The sequence below is a fragment of the Balaenoptera musculus genome, chromosome 12 (assembly GCF_009873245.2).
Source record: "Balaenoptera musculus isolate JJ_BM4_2016_0621 chromosome 12, mBalMus1.pri.v3, whole genome shotgun sequence".
Lineage (NCBI taxonomy): Eukaryota > Metazoa > Chordata > Mammalia > Artiodactyla > Balaenopteridae > Balaenoptera > Balaenoptera musculus.
In genome coordinates this window covers 28,611,540-28,637,422 of record NC_045796.1, presented here as the reverse complement: position 1 = coordinate 28,637,422, position 25,883 = coordinate 28,611,540, and the positions used below count along the sequence as shown (strand labels likewise).

At 33.8% G+C, this 25,883-nt stretch overlaps 1 protein-coding gene across 9 annotated transcripts in view; it reads right to left on the bottom strand.

Moving 5' to 3' along the window:
• The window catches only part of AHI1 (Abelson helper integration site 1), a 207,068-nt gene that overhangs the window by 128,957 nt on the left and 52,228 nt on the right, over positions 1-25,883 (bottom strand). For all 9 annotated transcript variants that reach the window (XR_005022196.1, XM_036871906.1, XM_036871912.1 and 6 more), the window contains 6 exons: positions 25,252-25,358; positions 22,557-22,675; positions 20,075-20,205; positions 18,638-18,778; positions 6,980-7,176; positions 3,201-3,227 (listed from right to left, as the gene is read on the bottom strand). Coding sequence is in view for 8 of the 9 variants with exons in the window: in XM_036871906.1 (XP_036727801.1) it covers positions 3,201-3,227; positions 6,980-7,176; positions 18,638-18,778; positions 20,075-20,205; positions 22,557-22,675; positions 25,252-25,358 (722 nt within the window). In the remaining variant the exon portion in view is untranslated. The remainder of the gene's footprint in view (positions 1-3,200; positions 3,228-6,979; positions 7,177-18,637; positions 18,779-20,074; positions 20,206-22,556; positions 22,676-25,251; positions 25,359-25,883) is intronic.

The following is a 25,883-nucleotide window of genomic DNA, read 5'->3' as shown; positions in this document are numbered from 1 at the left end:
TATGCAAATGGAATAAAATTAGACCTCTACATCACATCATATTAAAAAAAATTAACTCAAAATAATCACAGACCTAAATATGAGTTAAAAATATAAAGATCCTAGAAAACAGAGAAGTAACTCTCTGGAACACTGGGTTAGGCAATGGTTTCTTATATATGACATCAAAAGCACAAGTGACAAAAGAAAAAAATAGATTAACTTAATTTCATAAAAATTAAAGCCTTTTTGTTTTAAAGAATACCGTCAAGAAATTAAAAGGACAACCCACAAAATGGGATAAAACATTTGCAGATCATCTATCTGACAAGGGACTTGTATCCAGAATATATAAAGAACTCTTAAAGTGAACAATAAAAAGAAATAATTCTTTTTTTAAAGAACAGGTAAAGGAGTTGAATAGACACTTCTCCAAGGAAGATATAAAAACGGCACAACAAAAATACTCAACACCTTTAGTCATTAAGAAAATACAAGTCAAAATCACAATGAGATGCCACTTCATACCCACTAGGATGGCTATAAAAAAAAGACAGAAAATAGCAAGTATTGACAAGGATGAGGAGGAACTGGAACCACTGCTAGTGGGATTCTAAAATGGTGCAGCCACTTTGGAAAACAGTTTGGTAGTTTCCCAAAATGTTAACCATAGAGTTACCATATGACCCAACAATTCCACTCTCAGATATATACCCCAGAGAAATAAAAACATATGCCCACACAAAAACTTGTACACACATGTTCATAGTAGCATTCTTCTTAATTGCTAAAAAGTATAAACAACACAAATGTCTGTAAACTGATGAATGGATAAACAAAATGCAATATATTTATACAATGGAATCTTATTTGACAATAAAAAGTAGTACTCATACATGCTACAAATGGAGGACCCATGAAAACATTATTCTAATCTATAGAAGCCAGTAACAAACGATCACATATTCTATGATTCCATTTATATAAAATGTCCAGAATAGGCAAATCTATAGAGACAGAGAGTATATTAGTGGTTAGCAGGAGTTTGAGTGGTGTGTGTGTGTGTGTGTGTGTGTGTGTGTGTGTGTGTGTGTGTGTGTGTGTATGCGTGTCCCTACCCAGAAATGGAGAATGATTGCTAAGAGATACGGGGTTTCTTTTTGGAGGGAATGAGAGAGCTCCAAATAGTAGTGATGGTTGCACAACTCTGTGTATATAATAAAAACCAATAAACTGTACACTTTAAAAGGGTGAATATTATGGTATGTGTATTATATCTCAATAAAACTGTCATAAAAAAATAACTAAAGGCACTAGTAGGTTAATCTTTATAGACCTTGATTAATTTCCAAAAATGTCATATTTTCAATGACTATTCTACTTTTGTTAAGTACTAGGAATACAAAGATGAATGACATGAACCTCCACCCTCAGGAAGTTTCCAGAATAGCAGAGGACGTTCTCCATAAAGCCTTTTGCCAAATATGTGCAGAACACTTTACTCTTTGGACATTCAGACAGCATTACAAAAGAGGGGTACATAATACATGTGTTAAAATAAAGAGAAATAGCTCTGAACTGCTAATCAAGAGGATAAACTACTTTTTTGACTCCAGTTTTATATTCTATACATACTTAAGAAGATTTAGTAATCTTAGAGCTACAATCATTACACCAATCATTGCTATCAGGAACAAGTTTCCTGAACATCTGCAGCCTAAGTCAGAATATAGCTTGTTCTCCTTTTTCCCCATCTTCCTTCCCCTTGTCTATATTCTATTTCCTGTTGACTTGTGATAATTAGGTAAAAATGTGATGGGTCCTGACTGATATCGGACAGCTCAGTGATGGGATAAGCCCAGTGTTTTCTGACATATTTCCTCCATAAGATGCCCCATGTGGAACGAGACAATAGCCTACTTACTTCTGTATTCCAAGCACCTGCCACATGGTAGGAGGTGTCTACTGAGTAAAAACAGTATTTCCACTGCACTGACATTATATAAAGCAGTCTTTGAATATACTAATACCACTTTAATTCTTTCCCTTCTGGAGGTCTCACCTTTCACTTTGTGACATATATAATCATATTTGATAAATAAACGGATGTCTAATTATTCAACTGAATTTTGGGAACAGACAGAAGAAAATAAGAGGGAAGGACAAACATGTGAAGTTATTCCAACTCTTTTAAATAAAACTTATTTTCTTGACACTTAAGTTAAAGGTTGTATATAAAATAACCTTGCTTGTAGAAGGAAGAAAGCTGCTGTGTTGATAGCATCCCAGATACAATTTAGTTGAAAGTGATTAATAATCAAGGGCCTTTTCGCATACCTCCATTTTCAGACCAACTTTGGGGTCTTGGGCAAATCACTTAACCTCTCTCAGCCTCAGTTTCCTCTCTTCTAAAATTGGAATAACAATAATATCTAATCTGTCTCTCAGGATTGTTATACAGTTAAATGGGAAAGGAAGTATGAAACATGGTATAAATGATCCAGAGCATTATCAGCACAATATATCGCTGCCGTTTATGTGAGGCTTACATTCGTTTCAAGGCTTATACACTTTACTCAGCATTCACCCATTGGAACTGTATTGCTGTCTCTTACCTATAAAGTATCATATAATATTTTTCTCAGAGAAGGAAATGATCTAGCTGGCCCTTTACTGAAAGTATATCCCAATCACTTAATATTTTTAAATCTTCAAAAATATGAAGCTACTTGCTGAATTCTCAGGTGCCAGTATTATGATTCCTTGATAAATCCGAGCTCAAATGCAGAAGATATGTATCAGATGAACTTTGTAAAAGTTCTATTACAACTATGAACGGTACATTTCAATTCTTTGGTGCATCACAATGAAAACTAAAGTTACCTTCCTGGTAATAAAAACCACTCACTCTAGAGACTGTCATACACAGTGAAGTAAGTCAGAAAGAGAAAAACAAATATTGTATTATTAACGCATATATGTGGAACCTAGAAAAATGGTACAGATGAACCGGTTTAAAGGGCAGAAATAGAGACACAGATGTAGAGAACAAACGCATGGACACCAAGGGGGGAAAGTGGGCGAGGGGTGTGGGATGAATTGGGAGATTGGGATTGACATGTATACACTAATATGAATAAAATGGATGACTAATAAGAACTTGCTGTATAAAAAAATAAATAAAATAAAATTCAAAAACAACAACAACAAAAACCACTCACCTTTGCAGCACAGGCTCGTATCACCTCCTAAAAGAAATAGGATAAAATAAGTAAAGAAATACTCATAATTTCATTTAATATAATATCAACTCTTTCTAACACGTTCAGATATTAATCTCTTAATAACCAAAAATCAACATTTGGGAGAGTGTTTTTTAATCTATCACCTGCAGGTGTCACTCTGCACTGTTCCAATGAGCTGGAAAGAGTTATAAATTAAAGAGACTCAATGACATGATTTTGGTTTGCCGAAGCAAAACACACTGACAAACAAGACTCTGGAGGGCCCACATGTAACTGCCTCAAGAAAAATTTGTCTCCTCAGTAAACTTAGCATAAACACTAAAATTCTGTACTGGGACACTAACATATCTAAAAGACACATTCTGAACTGCAGTATATAATTATCTCTATGAATAAGAATACCCATACATATAATTCTCAAATTAATAATTTACTTCAGAGGAAGTCTAATAGTAAACACTTCTGAGGAGTAAAGGATATGACTGGAGGAGCTACAGAAAGGGACTGCCTACAACTCATGGGATAAGGCCAAGAAAAAGTCACTTCTGAAGAAGAAATTAGTCAAAGGCAACACAAAATAGATGACTTGTAAATTTGCTGCTAGGGAGACACAAATAATATTCTAGTCCAATTAAGGTTAAACCAGCATATATCATCAGCCTAGTACAGCACTAGGGAAAATGGTAACAATCAACGTGGAGTTTAGAAAAAAAAGAACTAAAAAAGAAGAGTGTCCTTTTTTTTTTTAATCCAGAAATTTCTAAGGGACATAGACTACATCTAAAGGATACTAGTAATTTCAATCACTAAAAGGAGACAGTAAAACTGACTGTGGGCATGAGATTCTGATTGCCTGGACTGAATCTCAGCTCCAATGTTTCCATCTGTGTGACCTTGGCAATACTGCTTGATCTCTGTAAGCCTCAACTTCATCTTCTGTAAAATGGGGATAATACTAGCATCCACATTATAGGATGGTTTTGAGGATTAAATACAGTGAACACGTAAAACACTTACCACAGTACCAGGAATTCATTATGTCAGTTTCTACTCATAATTAAACAGATGTTAATTATCACCAATTATTATAAAGTGAAATCTCCTGTGAGGTAGAGAAAATTAATCTTTTTTTTTCAAAATTGGCATAAAACATTTTAAAACCCATTCAATCCCTATTCCTATGACTCTGCTTAACAATCAGCTCTGTGATCACTGACCCAGATATCGGGTTAATTTTTAAAAGTGCGAGTGGTCTTGAGTGCTCAAGCAGCTGGAGAGGTATACCTTTCATTATAAGATGTTTCAGTTTATAAATCAACTTTCTGTGGAACTGTTTACTACTACCAGGTACCCCAGATTCTGAGCAGCTCCGTATACACTAATAAGACCAAATTTCTGGGTTTGAAACCTTAGAAAGAGTTGTGTCACTGCTCTCAAGATACTGTCTACCCGTGAGGTCTTATCTGGATTGCAGAGCCTTTTAGGTATTGCTGCAGCAGTAGCACAAAGTCGGCTCTGTTAAATACGAAACAGTTAAATGAGTTTTATTATGAGTAAATGATAAAGCTACCAAGAACAGAAAATTATCTATTTTTGGCATCCTTTTCTCATTCATGAGTAAACACCTATGAAATACCTGAGGAACTGAATTTATTATGCAATTCACACACACACAAATCATACCCTAAACTTGAACTGTGTTTTATCAGAAAAACGTTCCTTTTGTGGTTACAAAGAAAGGAGTATCTCCAGGGATACAGTCTTCTACAATATAGAAGTAATATAGTCTTCTCTATTAGACTTCTACATAGAAGACCAGTGACAGAGCCTTTTAGACTAAGTAACAAACCTAATAGGAAAAGGAATTTAGGGTCTACCAAAACACAGCTTAGGAAACAAGAGAAAAGGCATTGTGACAAAAGGTGAGAATCCAGTCAACCTAAATGCTTGCAAAACATAAAAAGAATGGAGCTTCCGTGGGAACAAAGATGACATTTTGTTTTGATTCCCATATATACTACATACATTCTCAGAGAAAATACACTGCAGATAGCATTTGAAAAAAAAGTTCAGAGAATTCTCTTAACACAGGAAATATATGGTTTTTCAAAAACCACAGCAAACAGACAAAGCTTTCATTTCCAAAGGCAGCCTCAATCTACCTCAATCCCAAAGCATAATTTTTAAAAGGAAAAGTTTAGTAAAAGCTAAATAAATCAATGATTCTATGAGAAACAAGTTTTTCTCTTATAATAAATTATCAATTTACTTTCCCCTTGCCGTTGATTTCATATCTTAAAAAATATTTTTCTGATTTTATTTTTCTTTTACATCTACTTTCCTTTCATTTATCTGAGGATGACAGCTATAAAAGATGATGCAGGAGAAAAGCTACAAGCCCAAGGTGATTCCAGGATGTTAAGTTTTACAGTGTAAAGATTGACAGATTGTAGGAAACTTGTTTTTATATATCTATCTGTGAGTTGCTCTTAAGTCTGTAGATGAAATCATTTTGCCATGCAAGATTTTAGACAAGGGCCATTTTTTTTCCTAGTGAATAAATATTTTTCTCTAATTTTTAGAACTCTATTTATCTATTCATACCTCCTTTTAAAATCTGGAACACGTTCATTATTCAATTATTTTAAAATGTTAAAATATAAAGTCTTACAACACTGAAATATTAATTTATAGTCATATTATTCTAAAATTTAGACTGAGAAATACAAAAAAATTTCCCCCATATTCCAACTAAAGCTGAACCCGTTGTCTGAGTGATCTGCACTCTGGTATACTCCACACTCTCTAACTTTCTAAAGAAAGGAAAGGAGAGAGGAAGAAAGTACAGTCAGAACTAAAAGATGTCTCAATGTAGTTCCTCCTATGTTGGGTTTAAAACTGGTCAATATCCCTATCAAAGGAGGAGGGGAAAGGATGATATTTATTAAGTGCCAGGCACTGTGCCACAAGGGGGAACGCAACAAGCCTGCAAAGTCCCTGTCTTCAAGGAGCTCAGGCTAATTCTCACTAAAAGAACTATTAGGGTCAAAGAGCCTAAGTATTTTTAAGGATGTTCAAGCTTCTCAATACATTTTACCACTTATCTTTGAGAAACACTGCATAGTAATTTATCACCAACAGAATACCACACGACTTTTAACCAAGCATCTTCCTCCTGATTTTCATCATCTATTTTCCAGTTTTACAGGCAATATCTGGTTTCTGTGGCACTACTTTTCTCTGAAGTGAGATAGAACTTTAAAATATGCTTATGAGACATTTGTACCTACTCTTTTTGAAAGTACATGTTTATTTCTTTTATCCATTTCTTTGTTGAAGTCTCACTATTTTCTTTATTATTTAGTTCTTGCATATTAAGAAGGTTGTTCCATTTATACATTTTATGTAGACATTTTCCCAGGTTGGTATTTGCTATGTGTGCGTGTCTGCATGTTGTATATATGCATATACACACATATACACATATATACTTTAAAATAGAGAAACAAGTCCTGAGCTGATCTTTACAGAGATATCAAGTCAGGAAAGCCTAATAGATTATCCTAAGTTCAGTTTGTTTACTGCAGTTAGTGATTTTAGAACAAGTACCAGAAAGGAACTATAAAAGTATAAGAAAGCCTAGTTTTAAGTAACTACTTCGTTCAGTTAATATTTATTGGCATGGCAATGTAAAACAGAATTGAAATGGTTTTAAAGTTTCCAACTTCTCAACTGCATAAAATAAGTAAACATACTGTGACAGAATCAATCCTCTGTTTCACTTGCTGCATCTTCATTGAAGAATTTTCAGTGCGGACATAGTCATCAATCTGAAAAGAGCCCTGATGAGGCAGTCTAGGGCAGGTGCATAAAGCATCTTGACTTTGGTGTATTCCAGGTAATGGAAATGTTCCATTGTAGCGTTTGAACATTTCAGCCTCCTGCTGGGAAACTGGAAAAATTAGTCCATAATTAGTTCAAATCATCATGGCAAAAGCATAATGAAATAATTAAGCCATGAAACTGTAGCATTAAAGGAATGATCAGAAAGTACATAATACATTTTAGATACTGGGTAATAATAATACAACATGATGAACAAAATGTGAAATTATTAAATACTGTAAACCATAAGGAAGGAAATATAATAATTTCATAGATAACTTCATGTCAGGTAGTATAATTGAGCCTTGAAGGCCATGCAGTATCTTGGTCTGGTAAACATAACACATTGGAAGGGGACTCTAACTTTGAAGAGATGCATACAGAAAACACAATATAAAACATCAAAGGCATAGTATAACAGAATTAAAGAAAACACAAAAACAATAAAAATAATTAGTCACAAACCCATTTCCTTAAAACAACTGTTTTCATATCTTCATACCCCTATCTTTATTCATATGTACAGTTTATTTAAGATACCATAGTGTAAACACAATTGAACAGTTTTTCAATTTAAATGTAAGTTTTTGCATATTTCTACAACTATGTAATTACCATTTATAAATGCTTTACAATGTCTCATCTAAGGAAGTGCCATAGTTTATTTATGTATTCTCCTATTGCTAAATATTAACAGTGTTTTCTGTTCTCCCTCATTATAGGCTATGCGTAAGTACTTTCATAATTTAGTTTTTAAAAGAATCCTTTCTTTGGATTTAATACCCCAGAGTGGAATAGATGGCTCAAAGGGTGAATGTTTTTGATGATGATGATGATGACGACGACGACGAGGGTATTAGCACCTGTATTGTACTTTATGATTTTTAGGATGCTTTCACATACATTATCTCATTTGATCATTTAAATAAATGAATTTGAAAAATTTTAAATGCCTGTAAGTACAAAGGAGAAAAAATAAAAAGTAATCATTTAAAAGTATTTTCTTGATTATACAATTATATAATTTAAAAATTCATAAAAGAAAAAATTGACAATTTTGGACTTCATAAAAATTTCAAACGTCTGTTCTTTCAAACTCATAAGACAATTAGAAGAAAAGCCAAAGGCTGGGAGAAATATTTGCAAATCATATATCTGATAGAGCATCACTTGTATATAAGAAACCTAACTCTCAAAATTCAATAATCAGAAAAGCAAACAAGCCAGTTTTACAAATGGGCAAAAGATCTGAACAGATGATTCAGTGAAGAAGATACATGGATGGTAAATAAGCACATGAAAAGGTGCTTAACATCATTAGCCATTAAGGATAAGCAAATTAAAACCACAATGAAATAGCACAGCATACCTATTACAAGGGCTAAAATTTAAAAGACTGGCCATTTCAAATTTAGCAAGGATACGGAGATACTGAAATACAGACTAGCGGTGGCAAGGTTAAGCAGCACAACCACTTTACAGAACAGTCTGGCAGCTTCTTAAACACATGTCCGCGCTGGGATCCAGCTCTTCTATTTTTAGGTATTTATTCAAAAGAAATAAAAGCATATGTTTATACAAACACTTGTAAATGAATATTCACAGCACCTTTATTTGTAATAGCTAAAAACTGGATAAAACCCAAATGCCCATCAACAGGTGAATGGAAAAACAAACTGTGATATATCAATACAATAAAGTAATACTCAGAAATAAAAAGGAACTATTGATAAACTCTAAAACACAAATTAACTTCAAAGTAATTATGAGTGAAAGAAGACAGACCAAAAAAAGTACGTGGTATATACTGTTGCACTCATATACAGTTCTAGAAAATGCAAATTAATTCATAGTGTTTGTCTGGCAGTAGGGGGAGGTAGGGAGAGATGACCAAGGAGCACAAAGTTAACTCTGGGGGATGATGGATGTGTTCATTATCTTGGTTGAGGTGATAGTCTCACAAGTATATAAATATGTGTTGACTTATCAGGGTGTACATTTAAAATATATGCAGTTTATTGTATGTCAATTACACCTCAATAAAACTGCTCACAAAAAAGTGATAGGAGTTAATAGTCAAAGAGTCCCCATATCAATTAAAAATGAATAATCCAACAGAAAAATGGGCAAATGACCATTACAGAAAATTCACAAAAAGAACTATATATCCAACTTCACTACTAATTAAGGAAGAAATAAGAGGAAGAAGGCAAATTAGAAAGTGATGCTTCTTTTATTGCTTGTTCAACTATCCCACTGTACCTCAAGATATTTGTTCCCACGGAACAAACTGAGTAAGGGTAGCCAGATGTGTACTGAAGTGTTCTTTAAAATACTGAAAAACATATAATAGTGGAATTATGCAACAATAGTTGTTTAAATTATGGTGTATTCATTTAAAGAAAGGGAATTCAGCCACTAAAATTATGTACAGATGTATAATTATCATGATAGAAAATTGTTCATAATATATTATTAATTGGAAGAAAAAAGTTTATAAAGCAATAAAATGAATATACAAAAGGATGATCACTTTTCTTTTTAGTTATCAACCTTGGTTTCACGAAGCATGAATTTGAAATAGCACCTACAAAAAAATTTAGGTCTCTGATCTTTATATTCATGTACTACTTCATTCACATGTTCTAAGTGAAGAACAGCTCAATGATAACTGGGGCTCTCTCCCTGCAGACCTTGATGGTGGTTAAGAACCAGGGGACGTAATTGAGGGAGAAGACCTGCTTACAGCCCACCCTTGCAGTGATGCACGTTCCTCAGTACCAATTACTGTTTTCAGATGGAAGTGTAGCTGTGCCTACACTTAGATTTTTGTGGGTTTGACTACTATTTTTCAGTATATAGTTTGGACTTCTTTTCATAGCACTCAGAACATTTACTTACCTCAAATAAAAGATTGTTTAAAGAACAAAGAGAAACTTTGAAGCTGTAAAAGAAGAGTGCTCAATGGACTGGAGGTTTGACTTTAGTAGATGGGTCAGGGATGAATGAATCAACGCGTAAAAATCACGTTCCATGATCTTTGCCTGATTTGCTTTTCAAAATTGTCCTCTTAACATTTCATTGGTTTTTGCTACTAGAATGGAAAGTAAAACTGGGTTTAACTATTTAATGGCATTTTCTGACTCCCTATGTTTTTGTACTTGCCAGATACACAACTACAATTTCACCTCAAGCCCTGAGTGGGTGAGTACACGTTAGAAGCACAGAGGCTGATATAAGCAACAGTTATACGGGACAGTAGGATTTGGGTATTTACCTTACTCTTTTTGCCAAACTGTATTTTCTAAGTATTATGCTATGCTAAACATGTATTATTTTAATTTTTTAAAAAGGAATTTATTTAACTAGTAAAAAATAACAAAAGGCAATTGCCTGAGTATTTATCTATTTTTCCAGGCATTAAGGATACCTTTCAGAAAAGATTAAAATGGCCTAAACGGATACAGATGACAAAAATAAACCCCAAACAATTATGAATACTTGTTTATGTTGTCTAAAGGGAATTTTCTATACAAAAGCCATCTGACTGGATTTCAAGGAGGCAAATTAACACCCTACCTTATCTTTAGCACCTCTAGTTCTGCGAAGACAGCCATAAAAAAAATCTGCAGAAATATTCGTAAAGACCTAGTTTCTCAGATACTACAAACTACAAACAAGCTGCTGTCAAGTTCTTGCATTCTTTCCCCTCCCCAGCCCTCCACAAATACCTATTTGTGTAAGACTATACAGATTATTTCCCTGTAAAATAGGTTATAATAGATGATTTCTGAAATTCCTTCAAGCTCTACGCTTCTAACAGTTCAAAGGTTTCTAAATCATTTTCATAGAGGCCATGGTTAGAGAATGATGGTGCAATTAGGTAACTGTATTTCTTCACTTAGTCATTTTCTCTTCCTTGTACTAATTTAACTTTGTATGTTTAAAACTTAGCTCTAACCTAACTAATATGTTTAAAACTCACAATTTTAAGTCTCATCCCTATCCTTTCATGACTCTTAGAGGAGTGCACTAGAGCAGGCTCTGGGCATACAAAAGCACTGCCCCGCTCTTGGGGGTCTGAATTTTTGGAGGTCAACAAGAAATTACTGCTATGTGCTAAGTGGTACAGCAGAGCAATGGACATGGTGCTGAGAACACAGAGGTGGCAACTACATTTGCTTAAAGGAAATGCAATTTCCTTTCCTTCCTATATCCATCAAAATACTTCTAAATTTACCTATCACCTGTAATTTGGGATTCTAGACTTTACACGATTAAAAAAATTCTTAAAATGTTTTCATAACTGACACTCTTTCCTGATTTATATAGTAAGTTCAGTGCTTCTGTGTATGTTCTGGCCTTAAACAATTATAAAAAAATAATGTGGTTTTCCTCAGGAGATCTTTATCTTTATAGGAGGAAGAATGGAGGAAATAAGATATTTCAATTCTGTGCCCTTTACATTTGAAAATAATACAAGGTTTGTTATTATTAAAACCTATGTGTACTTATGTTATTGACTTTATAATAAAGCACAATGAAAAAATAGCATGGTCTTTTTCTTACACTATATTAACAGTAATATTTCTTTGTGGTTCAACATTTAATACCTTTGGTCAAGATCTTCTATTACACATACCCCTGTTACTGTGTATAGTCATCTTACTGGATACCTAATTTACTTATCAATATTTCTACTTCTAATTATAATATGATTACTGTAAGCTGGTAGGTCTACGGCTCTAGATTCCTAGCATTCAGCAGTTATGCAGCACCCTCCTTCTCTTCCTCTCACACTTGCGGTGTGAAGAGAATCTCTGTCGTCTGAATGTTGTGTTCCCCTAAAATCCCTATGTTGGAATCCTAACCCCCAAGGTGATGGTATTAGGAGATGGGGCCTTTGGGAGGTGATTAGGTCATGAGAGCACAGCCCTCATGAAAGGGATTAGTGCTCTTATAAAAAAGACCCCAATGAGGTCTTTAGCTGTACCATGTGAGGGTACAGCTAAAGGCACTCTTTATGAACCAGAAAGTGAGCTTTCATTGGACAAAGAGTGAGGGCTTTGATTTTGGACTTCCCAGACCTCAAAACTGTGAGAAAGAAATGTCTGTTGTTTATGAGCCATCTAGTCTCTGGTATTCTGTTATAGCAGTCCAAATTGACTAAGACAAGGATGTTCAAGGGCTTACGATTTTTTGTTGTATTTCACTGGGCCTGACTTGTTCCTGCTTCAGCGAATCTTAAGAAACTGCATCAATGGATCAAAGAAGTTCTACTGAGTAATACTTCAATTCTAGTAGCCTGAGTGTATTTCAGGGCCTGTTCATAATCTTGTATTTCTTGAAATATTTTATATGTCATGTAGAACTTATAAAGTGTCACTAATAAAACTTCAAAAAGCTATACAAGAAAGTGTAAAAGACTCATGTCTCATAGCCAACCAAATGGGAGAGGGTCTACCATCATTCAGCAAATCTATTAGTTGAACATCGAAAATATAATAAACTATCTCCAAATCCCCTGAAGTACATGCATTGTAGTTTTGTTGATTTCCTATTCCATTATCAGTCATCACACATCATGCTATTCAACTGAAAGTGTGGGACACGTATACTGCTACAGAAAATAGCTAGGATTTCCCTACTGCAGCCTGCTTCACATATCCATGCTCCATGCCTTGCTTTCTAGTTTCATTTTATCCTTTGATAAGACACTGAGATAAAATAGAACAGGTATTATTTTAAATTTTCAGGTGAAAAAACAGATATAGAAATGATAAATTTTTTGACCAGGGTCAAATAGAAGGTGATGGCATTTTGTCTAGGACCAAAATGCTCTAATTCCTACTTCAGTCTTTCCCTCCACACTGTTGTGTATTTTGAACTGTACCACTTTTTCTTTTTGGGGGCACTTTATTGATTTTTTTTAAATTAATTAACTAATTAATTAATTTTTGGCTCTGTTGGGTCTTTGTTGCTGCGCGCGGGCTTTCCCCAGCGCACACCACTCTTCGTTGCAGTGCACGGGCTCCAGGTGTGTGGGCTTCAGGAGCTGTGGCACATAGGCTCAGCAGTTGTGGCTCACGGGCTTCAGAGAGCAGCCTCAGTAGTTGTGGCGCACGGGCTTAGTTGCTCCACTGCCATGTGGGATCCTCCCGGACCAGGGCTCGAACCGTGTCCCCTGCATTGGCAGGCGGATTCCCAACCACTGCGCCACCAGGTAAGTTCCCTAGGGGTACTTTAAAAAGCACCAATGTAAGCATAAGAAAATGCCTGGATGAGGAATTCAGGGCTCTGGTTTGTGCTCAAAGTCATTAAGTTGACTACGTTTTCTATACATCCTGAATCCTTGAATGACATAAGCTTTCAATCAGAGTATCCCTCATGTGTGGAATATTAAAACAGATGCTTCAGGATATGACCAAGAAATAGGTAGCTTCAGTATGTCTTAAAATTTGGCATTTCTATCTCAATTTCTCCTACTAAACTAATAATAGATATCTAAAACTCTAACCTACAATCAGTTATATATGTTACTGCCTAGTCTTATCCAAGTATGAGGATTACAACATCTGAGTTTGCTTTTGAATCATTCATAATTAGTACTTCAAGAACACCATTAAATTATACGTTCAACTACAGATGTTAAATTTATTTCAACTAGACATTACCTTATTGCAAAAATATTATAAAAGTAGTTACATTAAAATTTAATATTACATAATAAAGAAAAATCATATTTTGGACTATATTGAGAATATAATGGCTTAATGCATTATAATTACCACCAACATTTGTAAAGGAGTGAACAATTAATAATGATACTAGACAACCAAAGCTCCTTTTACTCTTAAGGGGTCTTCCTATATATTAAATTGAAAACAAACACTACATTTCACCACAGGTATATTCGGCTACCTTCTTAAGTTACTTCATGAAATAGGAAATGCAAAGACGAAATAAGTAGCTGTGGCAGACAGCTTAATGTTTTAAGAGCATGGGCTCTGGAGTCAGACAGCCTGGCAAGCGTTGTCATTTTACCAATTGTGTGGCCTCAGGCAAATTACTTCATGCTCCTCATGTGCCTCAGTTTCATCTGCAAAATGGGGATAATAATGGCAACTATCTTGTGGGGATTTGGGAGAACTGTATGAGATAATGCATGTAAAATGCTCATGAGAGTAGGGGATACTTACTAAATAAATAAATAAATGCTTGACAGCATAAGTACTTGATAAATATTAGCTACTACTACTACTACCACTATCATTATTAGCCCCAAATGTACTAACTGATCATGCCTTTCATTCTATATTTTTATAAAATATAAGGGGAAAATGCTATTCTATGGGATTTTAAATTCTTATTTCAAGTATTTATTGCACATCAGTAATATAGCAGGTAGGATGTTAGACATAGGGCCTTGTAAACACCATGGGCTTTTTGTTACTGAGCAACTTATATAGGAATGTAAAGGTATATATTGCCCTGAATTCTGGTAAAACATGTCACAATGTGAAAAATAAACCTATCAACAATGACGATGCAGGTGATCATTAATAAATCTACGCTCTATAAATAAAATCATGTTTAGTGTCAACGGTAGACTGCCTTTCAGTTTAACTAAAATTCTCCCAGAGGTTTAATTAACTACTTAGGAAGCACAAAAGATTGGAAAAGAGCATGGTTCTGATTCCTGGGTTTCACAGCGCTGTTCAACTTGGCACACAATAAATGCTCAATGAAGATTTGTTTTGCCTAAAACGCTATGACTGAAAAGCGTTCCAGAGTTAATACTGAGTCACAGGAGATACTGCCACCTAGTGAAAAATTAGGCTCATTACCTGGGATTACCGTATAATGCTGAGAACTTCCCAAATTAAGACTTGATTCTGCTTAAAATACTACATGTATATTCAATATGTGTCAGTATTCAGACTAGGTACCAGTAATAAAAAGACAAATAAGCCTCCAACTCTGCTTCCCACAAAGTATAGATAATATAAAGAAATCACATACTCCACGGAGAGGCATAGAATAAATGGTTCTGTAGAAAAAAAAAAAAGTTTGCATATTAGACAATCAAAAGCTAATATTTCAGGAAATCTGCTAAAAAGGCAGTTTAGTATAGCAAGTGAGAGTATGGACTCCAAGTCCAGACTGTATGGATCCAAGTCCTGGCTCCCATAATGGGGATAATTATAATACCTACCTCATAAGATTATTGTGAAAACTTTAAAAAATATGGGTAAAGTGCTTAAAATAGTACCAGGAACATGGAAGATGCTCTATAAGTATTAGACAAAATTATCATTAAATGTAGAACAGGATCCTAGAGATTGAGGTAGACAAGTATTGATTAATAACAGAACATTAATTGCTGAAGTCTAGCTTCATAAATTTAATTCAGTAGAAGCCGTTTCTCTGACTAGTACTCTGTTATTATGGGAATCCTAAAAGTACATTATTTGTGGTACACTGTGACTAAATTTTGTATTACTAGATGATTAACCCTTTCAAAATCAGGCAAATAAAACTGCCTTCTGAAAGTAAAAATCATATTTCTTACCAAAAAAAGCAAAAAGTCAGTAGAATGAAAGACCCAAAAGACCACAACCTGAACACATGCTTAACAGGGAAAGATGCCTGCTGACTCTTCACAGATTTTGCTAGAACTGAAAGATGGATGATACATTTAGCTACCACTGTGGTCTCATTCACAGCTTATTTAACTGATAAAAAAAATGAGCTTACTCCATTTTCCTTAAAAATTGCTTAAATGTATCAGCTGCTCTGATAAATACTATCTAAAAAATCATGTAACTGTTTTGTATCTTTCAAATTTTTTACCATTAAAACATTTATGTAAAACTACTTGTAAACTTTATTTTCAGACAACAAAGTGTGAGCAAAATAGTCCTGTGTTAAAAGATAAATAAAATATAAGGCAAAGGTATAATAGGTCAGTAATAAATGTTATAATTTTCATTGAAAAAATTTAAAGACTTCACGATTCTGGCCTGTATTTAATGAGCAAAATATTTTAGAGTCTGAAACAACTTTTCATTTTTTCATGGTTATACACCATTCACAAGAACTGTGCTAAATCTTGGATTGCTTGAGATCACATAACTTTTTCCTAAACTGCTTCTTTTTAAAAATAGGCAGCAAAGAGTTGGGAAAATGTGTTGAAACATTTTGAGTTTTGTTTGTAAAGGTGTGTTAGCATATCAAAAATTGTGTTCTAAATACACTGCACAAAATATTTTAATTTAATATGTGTATTAACTGAACATTTAAATTTCTAAAACACTCATGGAAATCCCTCATTTACATCAAGATACTGTGGACATAACATAATGTTCTTAACTTTATGCATTTATTTTCTAATACAACTGACCTAGAAAGGTACACACTCTAACAAATAAAAGGAAAAGGCTGACCAACAGAAAAGAGTGAAAGAAAGGGAAAAAAACCTTTTTTTCCATTTCATTCCACACAGAGAGGCTTATCAGCATGTTAAAACATAAGTTCCCATAGAGTCAAGTGTATACAGGTTGGATGAGCATGGTAACAACCCACTTTATCTTTTTTGTTTGTTTTAGTATAGTGCTTATCAGCTTACAAAGTACTTTCACAGTCCCTGTCTCATAGCACCCTCGCAAAAAAATCTCTTAGGTAGGACAGAAATTAGTAGTTGTAGGACCATTTACTAGATAGGGAAATGGAGCTTCAGGAAGGCAAGAGGCTTGTGCAAGGCCACTAAAGAAACCGAACTGAGCCTAAAACTAATGTTTTTGAACTCCTAAACACTTGGCTCTTTCTACTTATGCTTCTAGAGTGGACTTCTTAGTCTAGATGTCTACTGTCACAAAACCAAATGGACAAACCTAACTGCGCTAATCTACTGATGAACTTCTATCAAAGACAAAAAATAAACTAAAGAAAAAAGATGAGACTGGAGCTTTAAATTGCATTTTGTAGTGAAAATTTCAAAAGCCTAAAAAGCAAAATAGAAATTCAATGAAAACTGTGGTGAAACTTCTGAAGAGTTTGAGGAAATAACTGAGTGCCTATTTCCTATATAACAGTTCCCATTACAAAGTAATTAGGTATAACTCTTCTCCTTTCTGTGAAGATTTAAAGTGTATGAAAGAAAGACCTGTTTCAGGACATATGTTTGAACTAGACCACAAACTTGGACACTGGATGATTTGAGAAATCCACTTGTCTTTTCCCATAGTCAGGCAGTGTTTACTTTTGCTAAATTTGTTTGTAATAGTAAGTGGTATTGTGTTGTTTAACAATTCCACCATCAGTAATACTGTTCTGTAAATCTGAATATGTGTCAGAGAAATTTATTATTTCTTCTTTGTAAAATTCTTTAAAACAGGATAAATCTCAATTTTACACATTATTTTCTAATATAATTCACCTGTAAAGGCATAAAAAAATCCATACTATGATCAAGAACTTCAGGTTTAGAGCTTAATAACTCAATTGTCTAACACTTAGCACTTATCACAAACATTAACCAGTTCACACTGTATTAATGCAGTAAGCTTAACCACCTGCATTTCATTAACTTAAACACTCTGTCTAGATAGTTCCACAGCAATGTTACCTGTATACATATTTGCATATTTATGCATTTATGACATTGTGTGGAAGCCATCTTAGCTTAGCAAAAACAGTGAATGATATCCTAAACAAAGCAAAGAGAGGAATAAAAACCATTTATTTTTGTACAATAATTAATATATGAAGAAAATGGAACTGCAATTTTGAGAGTGTCAGCACTATCAATACCATGCAGAACAATGAAATCCTAATTTCAGGACAAAAATTAAAGAAATATATGAAAAATAGCATAAATCCAGATAATTCTAATAATGCCATACTATTTCTGAAAAATGTGTCCAAAGTCTTTATTTCCTTATTATTTTCCAAAATTATAGAATAGTGTAATTTTAGAGTAGAAAAAGGCGTTAGATTTCTAATTCCAGATCTCATTTTCATTGACGCTTGATTTTTTTGCCTTCTTTTTATGTTAAGAAACTCTCAAGATTACAACTTATTTAAACTATGTGCTTTAGTAAAAAAGAAAAACAAAGAATAGGAAAATTAACTCAATATTCAAGTAAAAACATTACAGATCCATATTTCCTAAATGTTATTTAATCTTTTAAATTTAGACATATTCCCAAATAATTTTTAGGTGAATTTTATTTATTTAAATTGATTTACAAAGGAAGTGATGACTACCTTTCTGTGATTACAACGTAAGAGCACAACCATTATGTGTACTTTTGATGATATTTAAACTCCATAATAATAGTGCTCATGGAAAAATAAAATGTTATAATAATAATATGATCTTTTTAAGTTGCTTGGCTTTCATAGTATATTCAAGAGAGCTTTGTTAATACAAAGGATGACAGTTTTCACAGAGCTCATAATTTCCGGTTCAGTCTAAATGTAAAGGTTACTCTAAATATTCTCCTCTTATCAAGTGGTGGACTTACCATGGAAATCATAAATATATAGAAGAATTGGCTCATTCTGCCCAAACGCACAAAATGCAACCATATTTTCAAGTGGATGATAAGCAATATCTCGAATGGGTGACTTGAATGGCAGGTCAGAATACATTGCTACTTGTTCTCCTAAATAAGAAAAGACATTCAATAATTTGTACCATCTCAGATACTTCTCATTAGAAGATTATTCTGTAGCTTATTAAAAAAGATTTATAGTAAGTAATGATAAAGCTCACGTTATTTACATGAACACCTTAAAAACTTATAAATATTTGAGTACCACTATATTAAATAATTATCTTTATTTTTCATTCTGTTGGCCCTCCTTTTTCTACTTTTCAGTCCAACCTCTTCACGGAGGTATTCAAGGCACAAAATAAAGACAAAGAGCTTGGAAGCAGAGAGACCTGACTCTGAGATCTGACAGAGTTGAGCAAATGCCAGCTAACAAAGAACTCCAGGGAGAACTAGGGGAGGAATGTCAGGATTAAAACTAAAGAAACTCTGGTTGGGAGAGGTTTAGTGAGGAATTAATTTTTTCTATTTTTCTTCCAGAGGCTGTTTGACGTACCATCTGCTTTAAAGATGCATATGATTATTAATGACTAAAAGAGGTCTACAGCAGAAGTTTAAGTTTGAAAATCAGAACTCAAAAAGCAAAGTATCCAGTTCCACTGATTGCCGGGGAAAAGAGATTTACGAACACTTATGAACTGATGCTGAAGTATCAAAATACAGTAAGAAAAAAAAAAACAAAACTGTAAGTGAACTGACTAGTCAAAAATGCCTAAAGGGAAAGATGAAGAAAATAAAAAGCTGAAGTCAAATACTGCTCATTAAATAAACTTTAAAGTAACTTTTATAAAATTCTTTCTACTGCTAAAAAAAAATGTTTATGTAGTTTTGGCTTTTCTTTTAAAAAGCAAGGTGAAGCACAAATGAACTGCCCAATATCATAGTTTATGTTATTGAAAAAAAACTGAATTACAGCAAAATTGCTATTAAGTTTCAGACATCCAAAACTGACAGGAGTATGTTTGTTTCTAATAAAAATGTAGATGGTTAACCATTTGTATACCTAGTTGTACTTTAAATTCAGTTTATAACACTGTGTTTTGTATTACAGTCCTCATTAAACACTTCTCTAAGATCAACAATATCTCATTACCAGCAAGGAAAGAATAAACCTTGAATTACAATGTGAAATTCTAAATCCATGAAGATATCAAAACCATAAAGAACAGAATTTAATATAAATTTAGACTGCAGCTGAATTCCATTATCAGCTTTCCAATTTTGAAAAACGTAACTGAGAACCTGAAATCAGAATTTCCTTGAAAATTATTCCATAAAATGGTAGTTTTTATACTTCATCAAAAGCAAAACAAAAAAAATTTTTAAGTTCAATGAAATATTATTTACCTGTTTCTGGGTTCCAAACATATACTATACCATCCTCACTTCCAGCAAAGAGAAAAGTCCCACATGGTGTCAAAGTACTGTGAATCTTCTCTCGATAATTTGCTGCACCTACAAATTTCCTTGCTGCTAATCTAGAAACCAAAAAGATTTTACAAATGCAACCTGTCTTACCCATTTAAAAGACTGGTGGTAGGAAGACTTTTAAATACTTCATTTGCATTTAACAAACAACTTGTGAGAATCTGTTATGCAGGATACATTCTATGATGGATGCAGAATAAAGAAGAGATAGTCCCAGAGCTCAGGGAGCTTATCATTTAGCAGGAGAGAGAAGAAATGCATTAAAGTAAAATAGAAAGTGGATGTAGAAAGTGCCACAAAAGAAGAACAGAAAGAGTACTTTTCAGATTTGGATAAGAGACATGATTTCTAGCTATGGAGCAAAAGACTACTTTGGAAGTAGCATTTGAATTGTTTACTAAAAACTGAACAGAATTTTTATATTCTTATATTTTCTCCATGTGATAAATGTTTCAAATCAAACAATGAATACTTGATTGTTGCAGAAGTATTAGACAAAACATTATTGAATCATCTATTAAATATGGTATATAACCTTCCAGGCTTTTTAACTTATGAATAATAATAGCTAACACTGTTTTAGTGCTTATTATGCGCCAGGTAGGTACTAGTATCGTCCCTGGTTTACAGAGAAGATATTACATATACTGCTCTGTTATCTGCTTTTTTCAGTCAACAATGAATCATGAATAATGGCCATCATGTCAGAAAATAAAGATTACGCATTATCATTTTAATAGGCATATATTATATCATTGTCTAAATGTATCTAAGAAATTTTCTATTGTTGGATAACACTTAGGATGTTTCCAGCTTTCCCCTACCATGAATATGATTTCTGTGAACAACCCTGTGTATATATATATTTTTTGCACTGCCTCATGATTGTTTTCTTAACATAAATAACTAAACCTAAGGTTACTGGGTCAAACACTTCTGCTATGTCTGTTAATGTTTTAAGTACTTTACATGTATAAACTAGTTTATTCCTCACGAAACACTTATGAGGATGGTGTATTATTTCTTCCATTTGAGGGATGAGGAAAGAGAGACACAGGGAGATTAATCAGCTAGTAAGGGGTGGAACAGGCAGTATTTGACTGCAAGCAGTTTTCCTCTAGAGCCCAAGCATGGTCATAGGCTGAATACTATACTGCTTAAAAAGAGAACAACCAAACTCTGCAGGCCTGGTCTTCTAAAGTCTGGCTCTAATTTCTATTGGATTCTCTCTCAGCATTCCTTAGCAAGAAACCCATGCTCATACAGACTAACTCACTCTGCCCTGAATACAGCTTCTATTATTCTACCTCCAAACTTTATTCCAGGCTTTTCATGTTTTCCACCCTAGTGAGGACACTGCCATCTTGTCTAAATTCTACCCATCCTTCAAGATTGAGCTCAAAGACCAGTCTTGCCACAGAGACTTTAACAGAAGACTATATTATAGCTATCAGCTTTACCGTTGCCATGAAAAATACAATCCTTTTATTATGTATTTATATTCATTAAAAATACTTATTGAGGACTTGCTATCTGTTAGGTATGACGTGGGTACGATGTATAGAAAAAAAGAATAAGCAGGTTACAGTCCTTGAAGATCTCACAATGTAGCCTAAGTGTTTCATATGTTAGTTTGGAGGTAGTACAACTAGATTATAAATTCCTGATGAACAAATTCTGCTTATCATTCTCCTACAGCACCCATGCCAGTGTCTCAAACAGCTCTACATAAATACTGAAGGGCTTAATGGTTAGCCCTAAAGTGATAATTGCAGAATAAACTAATCTAGATTACCACATTTGCCTTTCTAAATACAATAACGATATTTAATAAAACAGCTTTCTCTCATTTGTTTTACAGGAACTTCTAACGTCAAAACCAAAGCACACCAGAAGTCCATGCTGGTTTTCCTAGAACTCTGCTTCTGCCTTTTACATTAAGAGTTATCTCTTTTCATTTGCCTCTTTTAGAAATAAAACAAAAAAGAAAAACAAGGATGTATGAATCAAAAGCCCTCTCATTCAGGCATGATAGTAGATCATAATACTATGTTAAACCAATATCACAGAGAGAAAAGATATTCGATGGCAGAAGTTTCTTTTTTTTTTATTGTGAAAATACAAAACAATAGACTACATCTCAGCCTAAGAACTACTCGTATTTTGGGTCAGATAATTGTTGCAGAGGCCTGTCTCATGCGCTGCAGGATGCTCAGTGATATCTCTGGTCTCTATCCACCAGATACTGGAATAAACATTCAGAAGTGTTTCCAGACACTGCCAGAGGTCCCCGGAGGGACAAAACTCTCTAGTTGAGAACCACGGCTGCACTTTATAAATATGAATTAAATCATTACTTATTCTATGAGCGCTTAACCTGCAAATACTGAAATATACTTACATTCGGAGATCCATAATTCTCAAAGTACTGTCTTTGGTATGAATTAACAAACGTTTTCCATTGGGATGAACCTCCAAGTAACTTATTGGAATCCCCTTAAACTCACTCTCTTTAATTTCCTAAAATGATTTTAAAAAAGATAATAAAATATTACCACTGTAAAATTTGTCTAAAGTTAAGCCCTTTTAAGTGTACAAATTTAATTTTAAGATGTCATTTTCAACTGCACAATACAGGATGTTTTAAAATTGTTAGCAAAATTATTCCAAGTAACTTCAGGTTAAGGATGAAAATAAAGCTGCTAAAATGTATTTTTTGGTTGTTATGTAACACCATTTTTAATTAGTGTTTTTGTAGTATATTCCCAAACAAGAAGCACTTTCTACAAACACATCTTCTAACACTACACTGTCTGTTTATCATCAGATAAGAAACTTTCCAATTTTTATAAATTCAAAATTAAGTATAGAATTAGCTCTCAAGTTCTATTTCAGTCTCAGATTATTTCTTCATACATCTACTTCCACTTGTCCTGAAAAAGGTAAATTATCAGCATCTTATTCTGAAATAATTTAGTTTAGCTTGTAATTTTTTTTTTTTTTGGATACTTAAGGCAGCTAAATCTTCTACTTATAGAAGAAGACTATAAGTAGACCTGATTAATGATGTCAAGAAAGACACAAACACTGAAAGAGAATCTGCCTGAACAAGCCGTGTATAAGGACAATTTCCAAAGGTTCTTGTTTCGATTACCAGGAGAAAGACAAAAATTGCAAATGCAAAACTGCTTAAACTAAAGTCTAAAGAGTCAAGAGAGGGTCTGCTTTAACCTGTACGCAGAATTCTGAATTAGCCTTCTTCTCCCTCGAGGACCCCTTATTCTTGCTCGCTTCTCTTAGAGGGTCTCCTCTTCAGAGGTGGGTTGGCACCAGCTGAGGTGGGGTACAAACTGCTACAATCCTAGTATCAGCAGCTGAGCCCCTCCTACTGCTATTTGGTGCTAAAACCTGCTGTCAGCTTTTTACAAGTTACAGAATAAAGTCAAATACTGATACCACAGATGCGGATTTTACTGAGCCCAACTACAACGATTTGGAGGTGGAGATGCACTGCTGAAGGTGTGAGCAATTGGAGCAACATTTACACAGATGCAAATGTGCAAAATCAAAACCAGGGCTGCATAACAAGTTAAGTGTTAGGTACAGGTTTGAGAAAGCTGCTGGTAGATTCAGTGTTTGTAGTATCTGTTAACGAGTTCCTTCATATTTTTATCATATTCATGCTCAAGCCCTAGTTCTAAAGACCATGCCCTATACCAAGGACTGTGTGCAATAGCACATGGGCACCTCATCTTCAGGGACAGATGTGTATAACCCAGCACCCCTCCCCCCACTGCTGGTTGAAGAGAACCAAGTAAGAAATCGCAGTCTCCCATCTGTCCTAGGACATAAGCTACTAAAAAGACATCCCAGCTCATTTCCTAACTTCCTATTTTCGACTGTCTCAAGTAACCACCAGGAGGCAGATTTCCAAGATATATTTGCCTTTTGGTTACTATATTGAGGTAAAGAAATACATGATTTTTAATACAAATAATACGCTCTGCATTGTAGACTCAAATGATTAGAAATGGTGCCTTTGGAGCCTTGCCAATCCTCTAGGTATCAATATGTAAGTAATTAGAAAGTTCTTTTCAAAGTGTGTGAAATTAGGCTACAACATGAATCCCAAGCCATCATTCATTAATCTGACAGACTAGATGAGAATGACTAAAAATAGAATAGACTGGTTTTTAAACAGGTCTGACAGCCTCAACAGATTTAACTAAAGTTCCTGGAAATTCTTTTTCATGTAGAATGTCTTTTTTTCAAACAGGGACAATTATAATCTATTATGAAGAAGAACAAAACTGAAGAACACAGGTATAGCATGTAAGACAAAAACTATATCAATATTTATAAAAACAACTCAGGTTGAATGATTCATTTTGTATTTTTAACTTAAACATACTAAATATGCACCAACAAAGTTGCTTGGTATACAAGCCATCTTTAAAACACTCTGCTTCAAAAATGAGATCATTCATTTGTTTCTGTCAATTTAGTATATTTCAAATGAAACAATTACTGTGATTAAATGATAAGCCCTCTCATATTTATATAATCTTGATCACATAATTTTGAGGGATAGCACTGTTAACAAAACCTTGAACACAGTGTTTTTAGTGATGTTATGAGACCAAGAAAAAAAGAATCTGAATAGCAGAAAATGTAAGTTATTATGTATAGATGGTGATATAACATATACCTCATTTTGCATAAACTTCAGTAATGGATCCCTGAATACCATAGGGCAAATTAGGGCTCAAAAAAAAAGAAACAAAAGCCTGGCCAAAATGAAGAAAATTTCACTACGTCACTATATTATCAATTAGCCATCAGAAAGACATGATAATTGACTTCTCAGGGACTGAGAAAACCTTAATTTCTTTGAAAAGAACGAACGGAATGTCCTCACATCTTTTTTTTTCTTTTTTTTTTTTTAACATCTTTATTGGAGTATAATTGCTTTACAATGGTGTGTTAGTTTCTGCTTTATAACAAAGTGAATCTGTCCTGACATCTTCAAGTCATGTGGTTCAATTTTTTTTTCCCATTTCTTTAATTAAATCCCCAAATATGAAATGGCTCTATACCTTATTTACACTCCAGTGACGCACTGAGTGTTGCACATCATTAGCTTTGACATACGTATTCCAAACAACAATCACCCCTGTGCAGTCTCCTGAATACATGTGATTACCTATTTAAAAAAATAAAATTACTTACATATAAATGTCACACAGAGTTTGAAACAAACATTATGAAATTGGGAAAACACATCCCAGTAAAACAAAGAATTGAAGGGCTATTAAAAGGCATTACAGTTTTAAAAAAGTCCAAACGGCAAACAATCAGATCCCAATTATCTTTAAATGAATTCTTCACCCTTTTGAATTATTTTTGATGATTTATTTCCCTTTGTCACCTACCTGAATTTGAATACAAAAAGAAATGAGCACCTCAGTTTATGTGTACGTGGCTCAAATTCCAAAGCTAAACAAATTATTTGAAATATCCAATATGATCTGTATTGCTCACCTTTATTAACCTATATAATCTATTTTATATTCCTGGAAAAACACCTATACTCTAATATATACCGTTAGCATAATGCCTGAGACCTGGTAGGAACTCAATAAATGACCAGGGAATGAATAAAATAATAAATAACAGGTGCTTCAGTTCAGTATCATTTCTTAGAGTCAAACCATCTTACAGTTGAATG